General features: G+C 37.9%; 1 protein-coding gene and 2 pseudogenes across 2 annotated transcripts in view; 1 reads left to right on the forward strand and 2 right to left on the reverse strand.

The window, feature by feature from the left end:
* PPP3R1 (protein phosphatase 3 regulatory subunit B, alpha) overlaps positions 1-13,560 on the reverse strand; it is a 66,756-nt gene that overhangs the window by 22,222 nt on the left and 30,974 nt on the right. For both annotated transcript variants that reach the window (XM_036262816.1, XM_036262815.1), the window contains exon 2: positions 10,671-10,710. In XM_036262816.1, coding sequence (XP_036118709.1) covers positions 10,671-10,710 — 40 coding nt within the window. The remainder of the gene's footprint in view (positions 1-10,670; positions 10,711-13,560) is intronic.
* LOC118630744 lies at positions 300-1,373 on the reverse strand (annotated as a pseudogene).
* Positions 7,755-9,799, forward strand: LOC118631086 (annotated as a pseudogene).

The raw sequence follows: 13,560 nt of genomic DNA on the forward strand, positions 1-13,560 counted from the left end.
CTGTTTAGGGTTTTCTTTTCTTTTTTTTTTTTTTTGAAAGAGTAAATTAATTTTATTGACTGATGAAAAACTAAAAGTGATAAGAAGTATGGATAGTAAACAATAATCATTGCATTCTCCTGGAATTCTTTCTTCTTCTCACTTTAAGCCAAAAAATTATAGACTGATAGTAAGCTAATTGTTTTAAGTATTTCTTCAACAAAAACTGCATAGCTTAGCAGGTGTACAGCATAAATATATACATTTTTGCAAAACCCTGAACATTTTAATTTTTGTGTTGACCTCAAAGGCTAATGGAATCACCTACACTGGTCGAATTCAGAGTTTCTTTTCCCTTTTCTGCCACCCTGATATTTGGCTAATTCTGCTCGTAATACTTTCACTTTAGATCTTTCTTGTTCTCTCGCAGCATGAAGTGAAGTCACCTGTATAGTCAGTTCATTCTTGATACTCTGTGACTCATCATCTTGCAGAAGTATTTCTGCTTTATCTTTCATTTCACCTTCCTGAAGCATTTTCAATAACTGTGCATTTCTTGCCTTTACTTCTTTATACTTTGCCTCCCATTGAGTGATCACATTTTTCAGCTTCTGGATTTCAGCATCTTTCCTTTCAAGTTCCAACTTTAGTCTTTCAATTCTTCCATCTTTCAGAACTACTTCCTGGTTGTGTTCATGAGCTGCAATTATCTGTTCCATTATATTCTGTAAGCTGTTCTCTTCTTTTTTCTCTAGTAAGAATTTTATGCACATCATCTTCCAGTCTATTGAAGAATCCTCCATCATGTGATAGTCTGAGAAGAACTCAATTCCTGTCTTTTTACTAATGTGATCTTCAGATTGAAAATCTTTTAGTGATACTGTGAGGTTTGTCTTTTCCCTGATGATTCTTTCGTTTATCTTTTTTATTCATAACCTTTGAGTTGAAGCATTTTCATATTCCTTTTTGTATTCTTCATATTCTAATTTACTTAGCAACAATGCCTTCTCAAGATCTGCCTCAAACATTTCAGATGTCAGCTTCTCATCTCTTTGTCTCTACTCTTGCCAATTTTCTTCTCGTGAATTCTTCTGTGCTGGGTTTGGTAAAGAAAGCTCATGTTGAGCGTTACAAGTAGCATGAGAGGATTTCTGGGGAATTTTCTTAAAAGCAAGATTCCTGAGCTCATTTGCTTCACTCTGTTGCTGTTCCTTTTTTTCCCTTCTTTTCTCTCTCTTTTTCTCATTTGTAGTTGATCTGCTTTTTTGAGACTTTCCAGTATTCCAACCTTTGCCTTTTCCAGGCTCAGAATCAGAGCCACTGCCCCTATCCACTTGCAAAAGGGCAAAACGAGAAGCAGTAGTGGGAACAGAACTAAGAACTGCTGAGGCCATTGTAAATATTTTTCTTTAAAAATACTTCTGTCAAGAATAATTCTGCATAAACAGATAATACTGAATGGTGGAGAAAAATTTTCACTGGCATTTCAGTTAAGAGAAAGATGGTCTTTCATTAGTGCCAATGGAAGCCATAGCTTCTGCTCCATTGTAAAGTCTGGTCAACTCCTAACTGGAGCAGAACAGCGGCTTCACAACCGGGCCTCCCTGGTCGCTGGCTCAGCCCTCCTCTCCCTCCTCCCTCGCCTCCTCGACTCCCTCGGCTCTCTGGGCCCCCCCCCCGCCCCCCCGGAGCATAGGGTTTTCTTTTTAATGCTGGAATTTTTAAATTATGTAATAGGTTGAGACTAAATGTAGGTCTTTTTTTTTTTATCTAACCTTCTTGACTATCAGAATGCTCTTTCAATCCAAAGATATGACTCAGGAGAGGGACAATTTAACCCACTACATTTCACTGATTATTTGTGTTTCTATTTCATCTATACATTTCCTGATATTTCTTTTAGACAGATGCTATTACTCCCTGTATTTGTTCCCAAGTCCTTCTTTTCTTACATATTTTTACTTATCTTTTGCTCTAACATTCTGAGGGAGATCCAAAAATTTATACCTTTGTTAAATGGTTAGCTAGGCTTTTTACCACCTAAAAACCAACTTCTACATTGAAGATACAAAATTATTCAAATTTATGGCAGATTATCAAATTACTATGTCATGGACTTCACTGCTGAAACTACAAATTGGTTAAGTGCCATCATATCATCAAAATTTGACAGTATGGATAAAGAAAACAGCTACTAGCACTTTACTTTTCTTAAGACGACTTACCTCAAAACCTGAAATATTTAGAATACAGTAGAAATCCAGGTACTTAACAAAAGGTACTCTAAGAGCAAAACAAGGTAATAATTCAAAGCTTAGGTGGTTCAGTTCATGCACTGTACTTTGGAAAACTTTCATCCCTCTCTTCATTCTCCAAAGCTTTACTGAAAAAATATTTTGTTCATTAGATTCCACATATAAGTGAGATAGATATGAGATACTTGTCTTCCTCTGACTGGCTTCTTTTACTTAGCATAATACAAACAAAACACATCCAGAGACATGGAAGTATGGAACAGACTGAGGAATCTCAGAGGGAAAGGGTGGGGGCAGGGCTGGTTGAGATAAACCAAAGAATTTATATGCATATATGCATAACCCATGGACACATATAATATAGTGTGGTGAGGGGAGGGGCGGGGCAGAGGGGACCCATGGGGGAGGGGCATCTATAATACTTTCAACAATAAAGATAAATAAAAGAAAGAGAGAAAGCCCTGGCCGGTTTGGCTCAGCAGTTAGTGTGTCAGCCCAAGAACCAATTAGTCACAGGTTCGATTCTGGCCAAGGGCAAGTACCTTGTGGTTGAGGTTCTGTACCTCGGTTGTGGTTCATCCCTGGCCCTGGTTGGGGTTATGCAGGAGGCAACCAGTCAATGTGTCTCTCTCACCTTGATGTTTCTCTCTCTCTCTCTCTTTCTCTCCCTCCTACTCTATCTGAAGATAAAATAGAAATATATCCTCGGGTAAGGATTAAAAAAAAAAGCATAGAGGATTAAAAAAAAAAAGAATAGAGGTAATTTTCAGTGAACAAGGTGAAATTAGAATTCGGTAATCATTAAATTACTAAGTAAATGATAAAATATGGCTGGTAGATTGTTTAAGTAGCATAAAAATATGTGGTATGTTTATGAAGATTTTAAATCTAAAGTAACAAATGCACAAGAGTCAATTTCAAAGTTAATGATAAAACTTTCAATAATAAATGGCATTCTAGGAATATGAAACTGTTTAAAAACATGTTTACCTTTCCACATTCAAGCTGACTTTTTATTGCTATATAAAAAGGCTTCCTCCAAAGATTTCTGCGATGATGAATAAAGGTTTGGGAATACCCCAGAAATTACTCTTTAGAACACATACTGTTTAAAATTGGAGTTGATCTAGTCCCATTTAAGAAAGGACACATAAAGGAATACAGATATGATGGAGAAAATATAATTAACTTTAGATTTATTCTCTGAAAAAGTTTTATTTCCACAACAAAAAACCCTAGTCTAAGTAAAGAATATAAACATGTAAACCTCCCTGCGATAATCTGACTGAGAGAAGAAATTACCAGCACAAAATGAAGTCAATGTCTCTACACTTTCAAATCTCCTGTAAATATTCAAACCAGAAACAATATTGCTTGAATATGAGACTGTTTACTTAAAATCAGAACAGTATCCTAATGACTAAAGATGTCTTCAAAGTTTCTACAGATAGTTCATTATGCAGAAGAAAACTGCTTAAAAGTCTGCCAAGCTCTTCTTGGGTCACCTTCTAATGAAAGAAAATTGAGGAATCTTTTTGGATAAAAGACTATTATTAGTCTTTCATCTATATTCAGTCTACAAAACAGGCCCTGCACTTCATTTTATCAAAACCACTCAGAACTATACTGGTTTTATCAACAGTAAAAATAGTGTAATCTGATTTTCCACTCATACTTTCAACTGTGCCCCAATCTAGTCCTCTGCTTAAACTATCTAAACTAGATATCTTGCACAGTCACTTTTCCAAGTTATCTTGCCAAGTTACAAGTAAGGTCTCAACTTTGAGCAAATTACTCCAACAGAGTATACACTTCCACTATCGTCCAGACAGGTTAGCTAACAGAGAGAAACAAACAAAGTCACAATGGCTTAAAATAATTTAACTCAATAAAAAGTGAGTACAGAACTGAGAGGAGAAACAAAATGAGGAAATACCTTAGACAAGTCAATACAGTTTGCCTAAAATAATTCATGTGTAGACAATATAACATTAATCTTGTAATATTTGTTATAAGAGAGGCTGTACAAAATTGGGATTAAAAATATGTCTCTGGTTCGACTGGTGTGGTTCAGTGATTGAGCGTTGACTCATGCACCAAGAGGTCGCACGTTTGATTCCCAGTCAGGACACATACCCAGGTTGTGGGCTCGACCCCTAGTGGGGGCGTGGGGGCGGAGGGTGGCCGGTCAGTGTTCTCTCTCACTGATGTTTCTATCTATCGCCACATACCCAGGTTGTGGGCTCGACCCCTAGTGGGGGCGTGGGGGTGGAGGGTGGCCGGTCCCTCTCCCTTCCTCTCTCTTTAAAATCAATAAAGGGAAAAAAAAAGGACTCTGGAGCATGACTGCCTGGGACCAAATCACGGCTTTGTTTCTTTACCTGCTTTTGTGTGACCTTAGGCCAGTTTCTGAGATCTCTCTGCCTCTGTTTTCTCTTCTATACAATGGGTAAAGTAACAATACTTCTTTCCCATAAGGCTATCATGAAGATTAAAAAGTGTGATGTATGTGAAATGCTTAGAATAGTGCCTGACACATGTTGCTAGTATTTAGGTAAATAAGTATGGTGATTGGTACCTGCTGAGTTTTCCTCAAGATACAGCTTTTAAAATTATCCAACTACCTGTCTATCCAACACAGTTAGTCCCTCTTATCAGCTTAGTCAGTCAAGAGATACTTACTGAGCATTTGCTCTATCCTCACATTGTGCTTATGCTCCCACTACCAATGCCTCTTCTTTTATTGGTAAAAATTAGCTCAACCAGACTCATTATTATTAAAGCTTGCTGTGTTCCATGCCATACTTAACTATAATTAAATAATTATTTCTCCCTGATACTACTCTTATTTATTTCCCTCTCCATTTTTTATTTTCATTAAAAAAGCTTTAAAAGAAAAATTTCAAACACAAAGGCTGACAGAGTAGTATGAATCCCATGCATCTATCATTCAGCTTTGACCATTAACAAATGAGAAGTTTATTTCACTTATACATCCACTTTGATTATTTGAGAACAAATACCAGACTTCATTATCTATCTCCAAAAAATAATCTTTAAAAAAATATCAGTTAATGCCCTGGCCGGTTTGGTTCAGCGGTTAGAGCATCCGCCTGCGGTCCGGAGAGACCCGGGTTCGGTTCCCGCTAAGGGCATGTACCTCGGTTGCAGTTTGTCCCCGGCCCTGGTTGGTCGTGCGGGTGGCAGCCACTCGATGTGTCCCTTTCACATCGATGTTTCCCTCTCTTTCTCTCTTCCTCTCTCTCCCTCCCACTCTATCTGTGCAAAAAATGGAAAAATGTCCTCGGGTGAGAATTAAAAAAAAAAAAAAATCAGTTAAAAAAAAAATATCACAGTAACATTATAACTAAAATTAATTATTAATAATTACATATTAGATAATCAATGCTCAAATCTCCCCCAATTTCACAAGTGATTTTACAGGTTTTTTTAATCCATCAGATCTGGCAATTAAGCAATGTGTCAATAAAATGAAGGTGACCTTAATAACAGTTTCAGCAGAATAATATGGAATGAAAGCCAGATTGCAGAAGGCCACAAAATTAGCAAAAATAAGAAAGTAGAGATAATTATATATGCTCTTCTGAGTTCAAATGAGAAAAAAATGGAGAAAAACTGAGAGGAGCATGAATGATCAGGATCAAAGAGGAGTTAATAATTATGTTTGCAAATTGGAGATGGAGAAGCTGAAAAGCAGGGAGACCTTAACAAAATAGGGCCCTGGTGATAAGAGGGCATGAGATCAAAAGCACAGCAAAGAGGCTGACCTAGAATAAGGGAGGTATAACCCAAACTCTGACACTGAAGAAGTTAATTTAATTAAACCTGAACATGGGATTATGAAAGTTTCTGTATGGCAGGGAGGGGTGGAAGGAAGGGGGGGTTGAAGATATGGAGGTATTGATGAGGTTAACACTTAAAATGTTCTCAATTTTCTTAACAATTAGGAGAAATCGTTGAGTAAAAGTCATTGGAAATGACTATGCAGGGTGTCTGAATAGACTGCTGAAGATCTAGATGCAATTTAAGGAGAATTAAAGGGTCAAATGACCAGACAAGTGAAAGAATTAATCAGTAGTGATATCGTACATAGCTTTCAAAAACAATTTCAAAAGTCAGTCCTTCCATGAGGTTTTTCTTAATCTCCTTAATCAAGAATAATTTTCCCACCCTGGGCCCTTTGTTTTTATTTTTCATAATGGTTTAGTTCCACTATAATAATAATAATAATAATAATAATAATAATACATGCATTTCTCTTTTTTCCAGTAGCTAGACCATAAGCCCTCTGTGGGTGTTTATCTGTGTCATAGGGCCAAAGAAGTACTTTACCTTTTAAAAAGTAGCACAATTAGCCCTGGCCAGTTTGGCTCAGCGTCCGCCCACAGACAAGAGAATTGCAGGTTTGATTCTGGTCAAGGGCACGTGCCTTGGTTTCAGTTCGGTCCCCAGCCCTGGTCAGGATTGTGCAGGAGGCAACCAATCAATGTCTCCCCCCTGCCCCACTCTGTCCGACGATATATGGAAAAAAGCATCCTGGGGTGAGGATTAAAAAAAAAAAAAAAAAAAGGCAGCAGAATTAAATACTAAAAGAACAAAACAGACAGTAACTACTTGAAGAGCTGGGAGGACCACTGAAAGCTGGGACAATTATATAAGGCCTCACTGAGAACACCGAATTGAGCTGGGTCTTAAAGGGATGAGAAGGTATGACAGTATTTAACCCGAACAGGGAAGTATAAATATTGATGTGCCTCAAGAATTGGTTTTAACTTTCCTATATAGATGGTAGCTGTATACAGATAATACTAAGCTCTTCCAATAATGAAGAGGTTTGTAAATGAGAAAAGAAAAAAAACTACAATTTGTGGATGGGAGGAAAAACGGGTGGTTTTAATGTGGACAAGTTCATTTTGGGGACATTACTCCAAATTATGCATATAAAAGTACACTGTATTCTAGTGAACCAAGTAGGGAACAGAGAAAAAAAAGTATATACTGAGTATCAGAAGAAGTCAGATAGATTCATTGCTGGTTGAACATTCACTGACAAGTATAAACCTTTCCTGACAAGGTTTGCCAGTTTCACAAAAGCACAGATGAAATCATAAGAAAGACGACGACTAAGTTCTGAGGATAAAACTGAAAGAAAGAGCTTTAATTGTGTGTGACATTTATTTCAAATACCATCCATTTTTTAAAAAAAACTTGGCTTTTGCCATCTGAATGTGCAAAAGGCCATTCATTTTGCCTTTTGCCCTAATATATTTTTCTTTGCAACCAGGTAAAGGAAGAGAAGAAAATAAGAACCTGGGAAATACTTAGGATCTCTGTTCCTTGACCAAGAAACAAAAACTAATTTCCTAGACCTCATTCCCATCAGTTTTACTTCCAAAACTCAATCTCAACTCCATTTGCAGCCTGAAGTCTAGCTAATTAGACTCCCAAACCTCCTTCTTGCCCACTAGCAACTGGAAGATTAATTGTTACATTCTCAAAATGAACAGTAAGTGAGTGGCAAGGCACAACTCTGAGCCAACTCTTTCAATTTAAAGAAACAGTAATACAGACACAGTAACTTTACTTGAGATAAAAATTCTAGATCTAGATAACACCCAGAGCACTAACCTGTAACAACTCTATCTTGACCATATTTTCAGATGTGTTATTCAGTGACAGAGGTGATTGTTCTCAAATCTAGAAGACTACTACAGTCTATGACAGGGGTCCAGCAAACTTGTTCTACGAGCCCAGACCATATAATCTCTGTTTTAACTACTCAACTTTGCCACTATAGCATAAAATAGCCATATGTAAAAAAAAAAAAGGGGGCGGGGGGCGCAAGACTGTGTTCCAATAAAACTTTATTAACAAAAATGCCAATAGGCAGTAGTTTACAAACCTATAGTTTACAGAGTCATAATTAGATTTGGTTTTGGTCAACTGTAACAATTAGCTGGATGCAACATTTTATCTTCATGTTAAAATAAAAATATACACCTGTATATGATCATAATTATGTAAGAAATTCATAAAGGAAAGCCTGAGAAGAAACAGTAAAATAAAATGTATACAGTAGTTTGGATGGCAGAATTATGGGTAATGTGGCATAAAATATCACCATTAAAAAAAAATTGGCCCTGGCTGGTTTGGCTCAGAAGTTGGAGCATTGGCCTGCGGACCAGAGTGTCCCGGGTTCGATTTCTGTTAGGGGCACGTACCTTGGTTGCAGTTTGTCCTGGCCCCAGATGGCATTGTGTGGGCTGCAACCACTCAATGTGTCTCTCTCACATCAATGTTTCTCTCTCTCCCCCCCCCTCCACTCTCCCGCTCTATCTAAAGATAAATGCAAAAGTGTCCCCTGGTGAGGATAAAAAAAAATAAAAAAAAAAAATTGTAAGCCTGGCTGGTGTGGCTCAGTGGTTGAGCGTTGACCCATGTACCAAGAGGTCGCGGGTTCGATTCCCAGCCAGGGCACATGCCCAGGTTGTGGGCCCAATCCCCAGGGTGGGGCATGCAGGAGGCAGTCAATCAATGTTCTCTCTCGTCAATGTCTCTACCTCTCTCTCCCTCTCCCTCCCTCTGTCTCTCAAAATCAATAAAGACAAAAAACACCAATAAATAAAAAATTGTAAATGTTACAAAATGGAAGATAAAACGGATTAATAAACAAGTAATTTTAGCTGCTACAAGGGAATAAACAGGATACTACCCATGACAGATTCTGAGGAGTGGAGAAAGTATGTCATCTCCAAAGAGGTGACACGCTGAGAGTTAAAAGACAACAAAGTCAGTTAAGTAAAGAACTTGATACAACTCTTTGAGGAAGACAGGGTTGAAGCTGCAACGAAGTTTCATTCCACCTACTCCTGCTCCTGACTCACCTGAATAAGTCCAATAGGAAGCCATGCCACAGCCATGGCTTGTAAAGATTTTTTTTTTTATCCTCTCCTGAGGACAATTTTTTTTTGCATTTCTCTTCAGATAGAGCAGGAGGGAGAGAGGAAAGGAGAGAGAGAGAAACATCGATGTGAGAGAGACACAATGAGTGGCTGCCACCCACACAACCCTAATAGGGGCCGGGGACAAACTGCAACTGAGGTATAGGCCCTTAGTGGAAACCAAACCCGGGTGTCTCCGGTCCGCGGGTCAACGCTCTAACTGCTGAGCCAAACCGGCCAGGGCTTAAAGATATTTTAGATACCAGAAAGACACCCACATAACCAGAGGAGGCGATTCACCAAATTAGAATTACTCTAACCAGCCACCACGTAGTCTTTGCAGAAGGCGTGTGCCAACTTGATCACAGGCACAAAGGAAAAGAATCTCAAAGTGAAAAGACCAGTACGGATATCTACCAAGACTCTAAGAATCACTCCAAGAAAAATTCCCGGTGGGAAGGGTTCTAAGACTTGGATCCCTTTCAGATGAGGATCCACAAACGACTCATTGACTTGTACAGTCCTTCTGAGACGGTTAAGCAGATTACTTCGAACAGCACTGAGCCAGGTGTCGAGGCTGAAGTCACTACTGCAGATACTTAAATCAACCTTTTAAATAAATCATCAATTGTTAAAAAAGAAAAAAACATGATACAAGAGAATTCTACCCAGAGCTCAGAAGCAAGCAAAAATGTTGGTAAGAATGAAAGAAATTGACAAGTGTTTTGGGAAAAGAAAGCAAACTAATGAAACCTAATGAGCAACAAGGAAAGTGGTTTTAATGAGAAAAAAAGGAAGAGGCACCTCACTGCAGGGTTAAGAAGTCTCTCCCAAACAAGGCAAGAGGACCAGCTCCATCAAACAGGGTTGGAAAGGGCAAGGAAGGTTCAGAATGATATGGGTGTTCTGTGACTTCCTGATAACATCTAAATTTACCAAATGTCCCCATTCTAATTCTCAGGATCTCCCTCTCCCCTATCATTGCCCTTACACACACACACACACACACACGAGTTTTATTAAGCTCTTTGGTCCACTGACTGCTCCTTGAATCAAGAAAATATAAAAGATTGTCATGTTCTGCTTTTACATTCTCCAATACAGTCAGAAATAACCAGCCTACCGACACTTCTTAAACTCCTTATTCTCCCCAGAAAGATTTTATGCAATAGCTACTTGATCTACCAAAGTTTTGCCTTCAATAAGTACTTTATGTAAACAAAAGATAAATAAGTTAATTGCTGGGTTAAGCCACTGAGATTTGAGGTTTGATTTGTAACTATAGCATACCGCAGATACTAATAATAAAAATGTCTGTAAACATATTTCTCTATTCTGATTACTTAAGACTATTAAGTCAAATTCACTACCCATTTTAAATAATTATGGGCTAACATTGCTATACAGACATATAAAAGTATATGATATATATATAGAGAGAGATATGTAAATATAAAATAAATATTTGACTTACAGTGTGAGCACATTTCCAAAGGATAACTTGCCTCATTTCCCTGGAGAAAAAAAAAAAAGTTGTTAGTTACAAAATTACTACAAATTTCTTTAAAAAGTTAAACTAAAATATTTTGAGTCACAAAACACAGGGCAGTAAGCCATAAACTAATGTATCTAGACCTATGTTATATTTTTTGGTAAGAAAAAAAGTACATAATAGGAAAGAGCTCTTGAATCAAAGAGGTGGCCTTAGTTATGTCTCTGACTCTTAAGACTTATGCAGACATTTGATTAAACTTTATTTTAAATATTTCTTAATACAATAAGCATGTTATATACCAAATTTTAACACACTAAAGACCATCAATGCTCTAACTAGCCCTACTGGGGTAGAACTCAGAATAAAGCATCTCTTGCTGTTATCTACTTAAGTGAAAAGTTTCGTTAGACTGCAAAGCTGTTCAAGGGAAAAAAGCAAAAGCCTGTTATCATTTATATTTACACTGAAACATAATTTTCTCTCTTTTTTTTTTATCCTCACCTGAGGACATTTTTGCATTTATCTTCAGATAGAGCGGGAGGGAGAGAGAGAGGAAGAGAGAGAGAGAGAAACATCAATGTGAGAGAGACACACCAACTGGCTGCCACCCCCACGACCCCAACCAGGGCCGAGGACAAACTGCAACCAAGGTACCTGCCCTTAGCGGGAACCAAACCCAGGACTCTCCAGTGCAAACTAAGGGCCAACGCTCTAACCACTGAGCAAACTGGCCAGGGCTGAAACATAATTTTCTATATTAATAGGGAAGTGGGTCCAATGTCAGACAGCCAATTAAAATTTTTCTTTTTATAGGACATCATATATCATGGACAGATTCTAAATTAATATAATTTATCTAAACTCCTAATTTATAAAAGAATATAAAAGCCAACTATCAGCCCTGGCCTGTGTGGATTAGAGGTTAGAGCATCGGCCCATGCACCTAAGGGTCTCTGGTTTGATTGCCGATCAAGGGCATGTGCAGGAGGCAACCAATCGATGTCTCTCTCTCTCTCTCTCTCTCTCTCTCTCTCTCTTTCTCTCATTGATGTTTCTCTCTCTCTCTCCCTCCCTGAAGATCAATAGAAAAAATATCATCAGGTAAAGATTGTGTGTGTGTGTGTGTGTATGAACAAATCAAATCCAGAAAAAATATTAAATGAAAACATCATGATTAATTCAGAATTATTCTAGCAATGCAAGGTTGGTTTAATATTCAAAATTAATGTGATTCACTACACTAACAGACTAAAAAAGGAAAAACACCACATGGACATTTTAACAGATACAATAAGAGCATTTGACACATTCCAACACCCATTTGTGATAAAATAAGAACTCAGCAAACTAAGGATCTTCCTCGATCCATAAAGGCTATCTACAAAAAGCCTACAGCAAACATCATACTTAATATGGTTAAAGAGTAAATGCCTTCTACCTAAATCAGAAACAAGGTAAAGATATTTGCACCAGTACAACACCACAAGATGCAACAAATTCTGGAACCAACTGGGAAAGGAAATTAAGAAAATACTTCCACTCAGAAAATCATCCAAAATACAAAACATGTAGTGATAAAGTTAATAAAATATGTGCAATGATTGTAAAACAGAAGTTATGGAACACAGCTGAGAGACATTAAAGGTGATCTTAAAAAAAAAATAGAGTTGTATCATGTTCCCAGATCAGAAGACTAGTTGTTAAGACAACTCTCCCCATACTGATCTATCTATAAAAAACAATTCCAATCAAAATCTCAGAAAAATATTTTCTAGAAGTCAATAAATTAGTTCTAAAATTGTATATGGAAACACCAAGAAGCCCAAAATTTTGAAAATAACGCTATCTGGCCTGGCTGGTGTGGCTCAGTGGTTGAACATCAACCCATGCACCAAGAGGTTGACGGTTTGAATCCCGGTCAGGGCACATGCCCAGGTTGTGGACCAAATCCCCAGTGGGAGGCATGCAGGAGGCGTTCAATAGATGTTCTCTCTCATCGATGTTTCTATCCCTCTCTCCCTCTCCCTTTCTCTCTAAAATCAATAAAAAAAAAAAAAAGTAAAAAAAATAAAAAATTACACTATCTGACTTAAACAATTATCCACACACAGTCATAGACCCATACAGACACAGTCAAGTGATTTTTGTCAAAGATGTCCAAGTAATTCAATGGGGAAATCTTTGCAACAAATGATACTAAAACAGATATTAATATTTGGAAAAAAAAAAAGACCTGAATGGACATTTAACAATACATACACAAGTAAGCACATGAAAAAATGTTTTACATCATTAGACATCAAAGAAATCCAAATTAAAACTACCATAATACCACTGTATATGCAACTAGTATACAAAATATGGCTAAAAGTTGCCAACCTATGAAGTGCTGCTGAAAACGTTATGTGTTGGGCACAATTTTAAGAAGGCCTTCTGAAATTCCCGGCCTATGGCATACATAGTCTCCCAGTTATTCAAACAATAATCTAGGTAATGCTGCAAAGGAATTTTGTATATGTACTTAAGGTTCCAAATCAGTTGACCTTAGGGTAAGATTATTCAGGTGGGTCTGTTGTGGGAAAGAGGAAAAGAGAAAAGAGAGAAAGAGAGAGAGAAACACTGATGTGAGAGAGACACACTGATTGGTTGCCTCCTGCATGACCCCAACCTGGGCCAGGGATGGAACCTGAAACCGAAGTACATGCCCTTGATGGGAATCGAACCCCTTACCCCTCGGTCCATGGGCTGACACTCTAACTGAAGAGCCAAACTGGCCAGGGCTCATACAATTCTTTTAAAAACAGAGAGGAACCCAGCTGGTGTGGCTCAGTGGACTGAGTGTGTCAGCCCATGGACCGAGAGGTCCCAG

Source organism: Molossus molossus, unplaced genomic scaffold (genome assembly GCF_014108415.1).
Source record: "Molossus molossus isolate mMolMol1 unplaced genomic scaffold, mMolMol1.p scaffold_m16_p_15, whole genome shotgun sequence".
Lineage (NCBI taxonomy): Eukaryota > Metazoa > Chordata > Mammalia > Chiroptera > Molossidae > Molossus > Molossus molossus.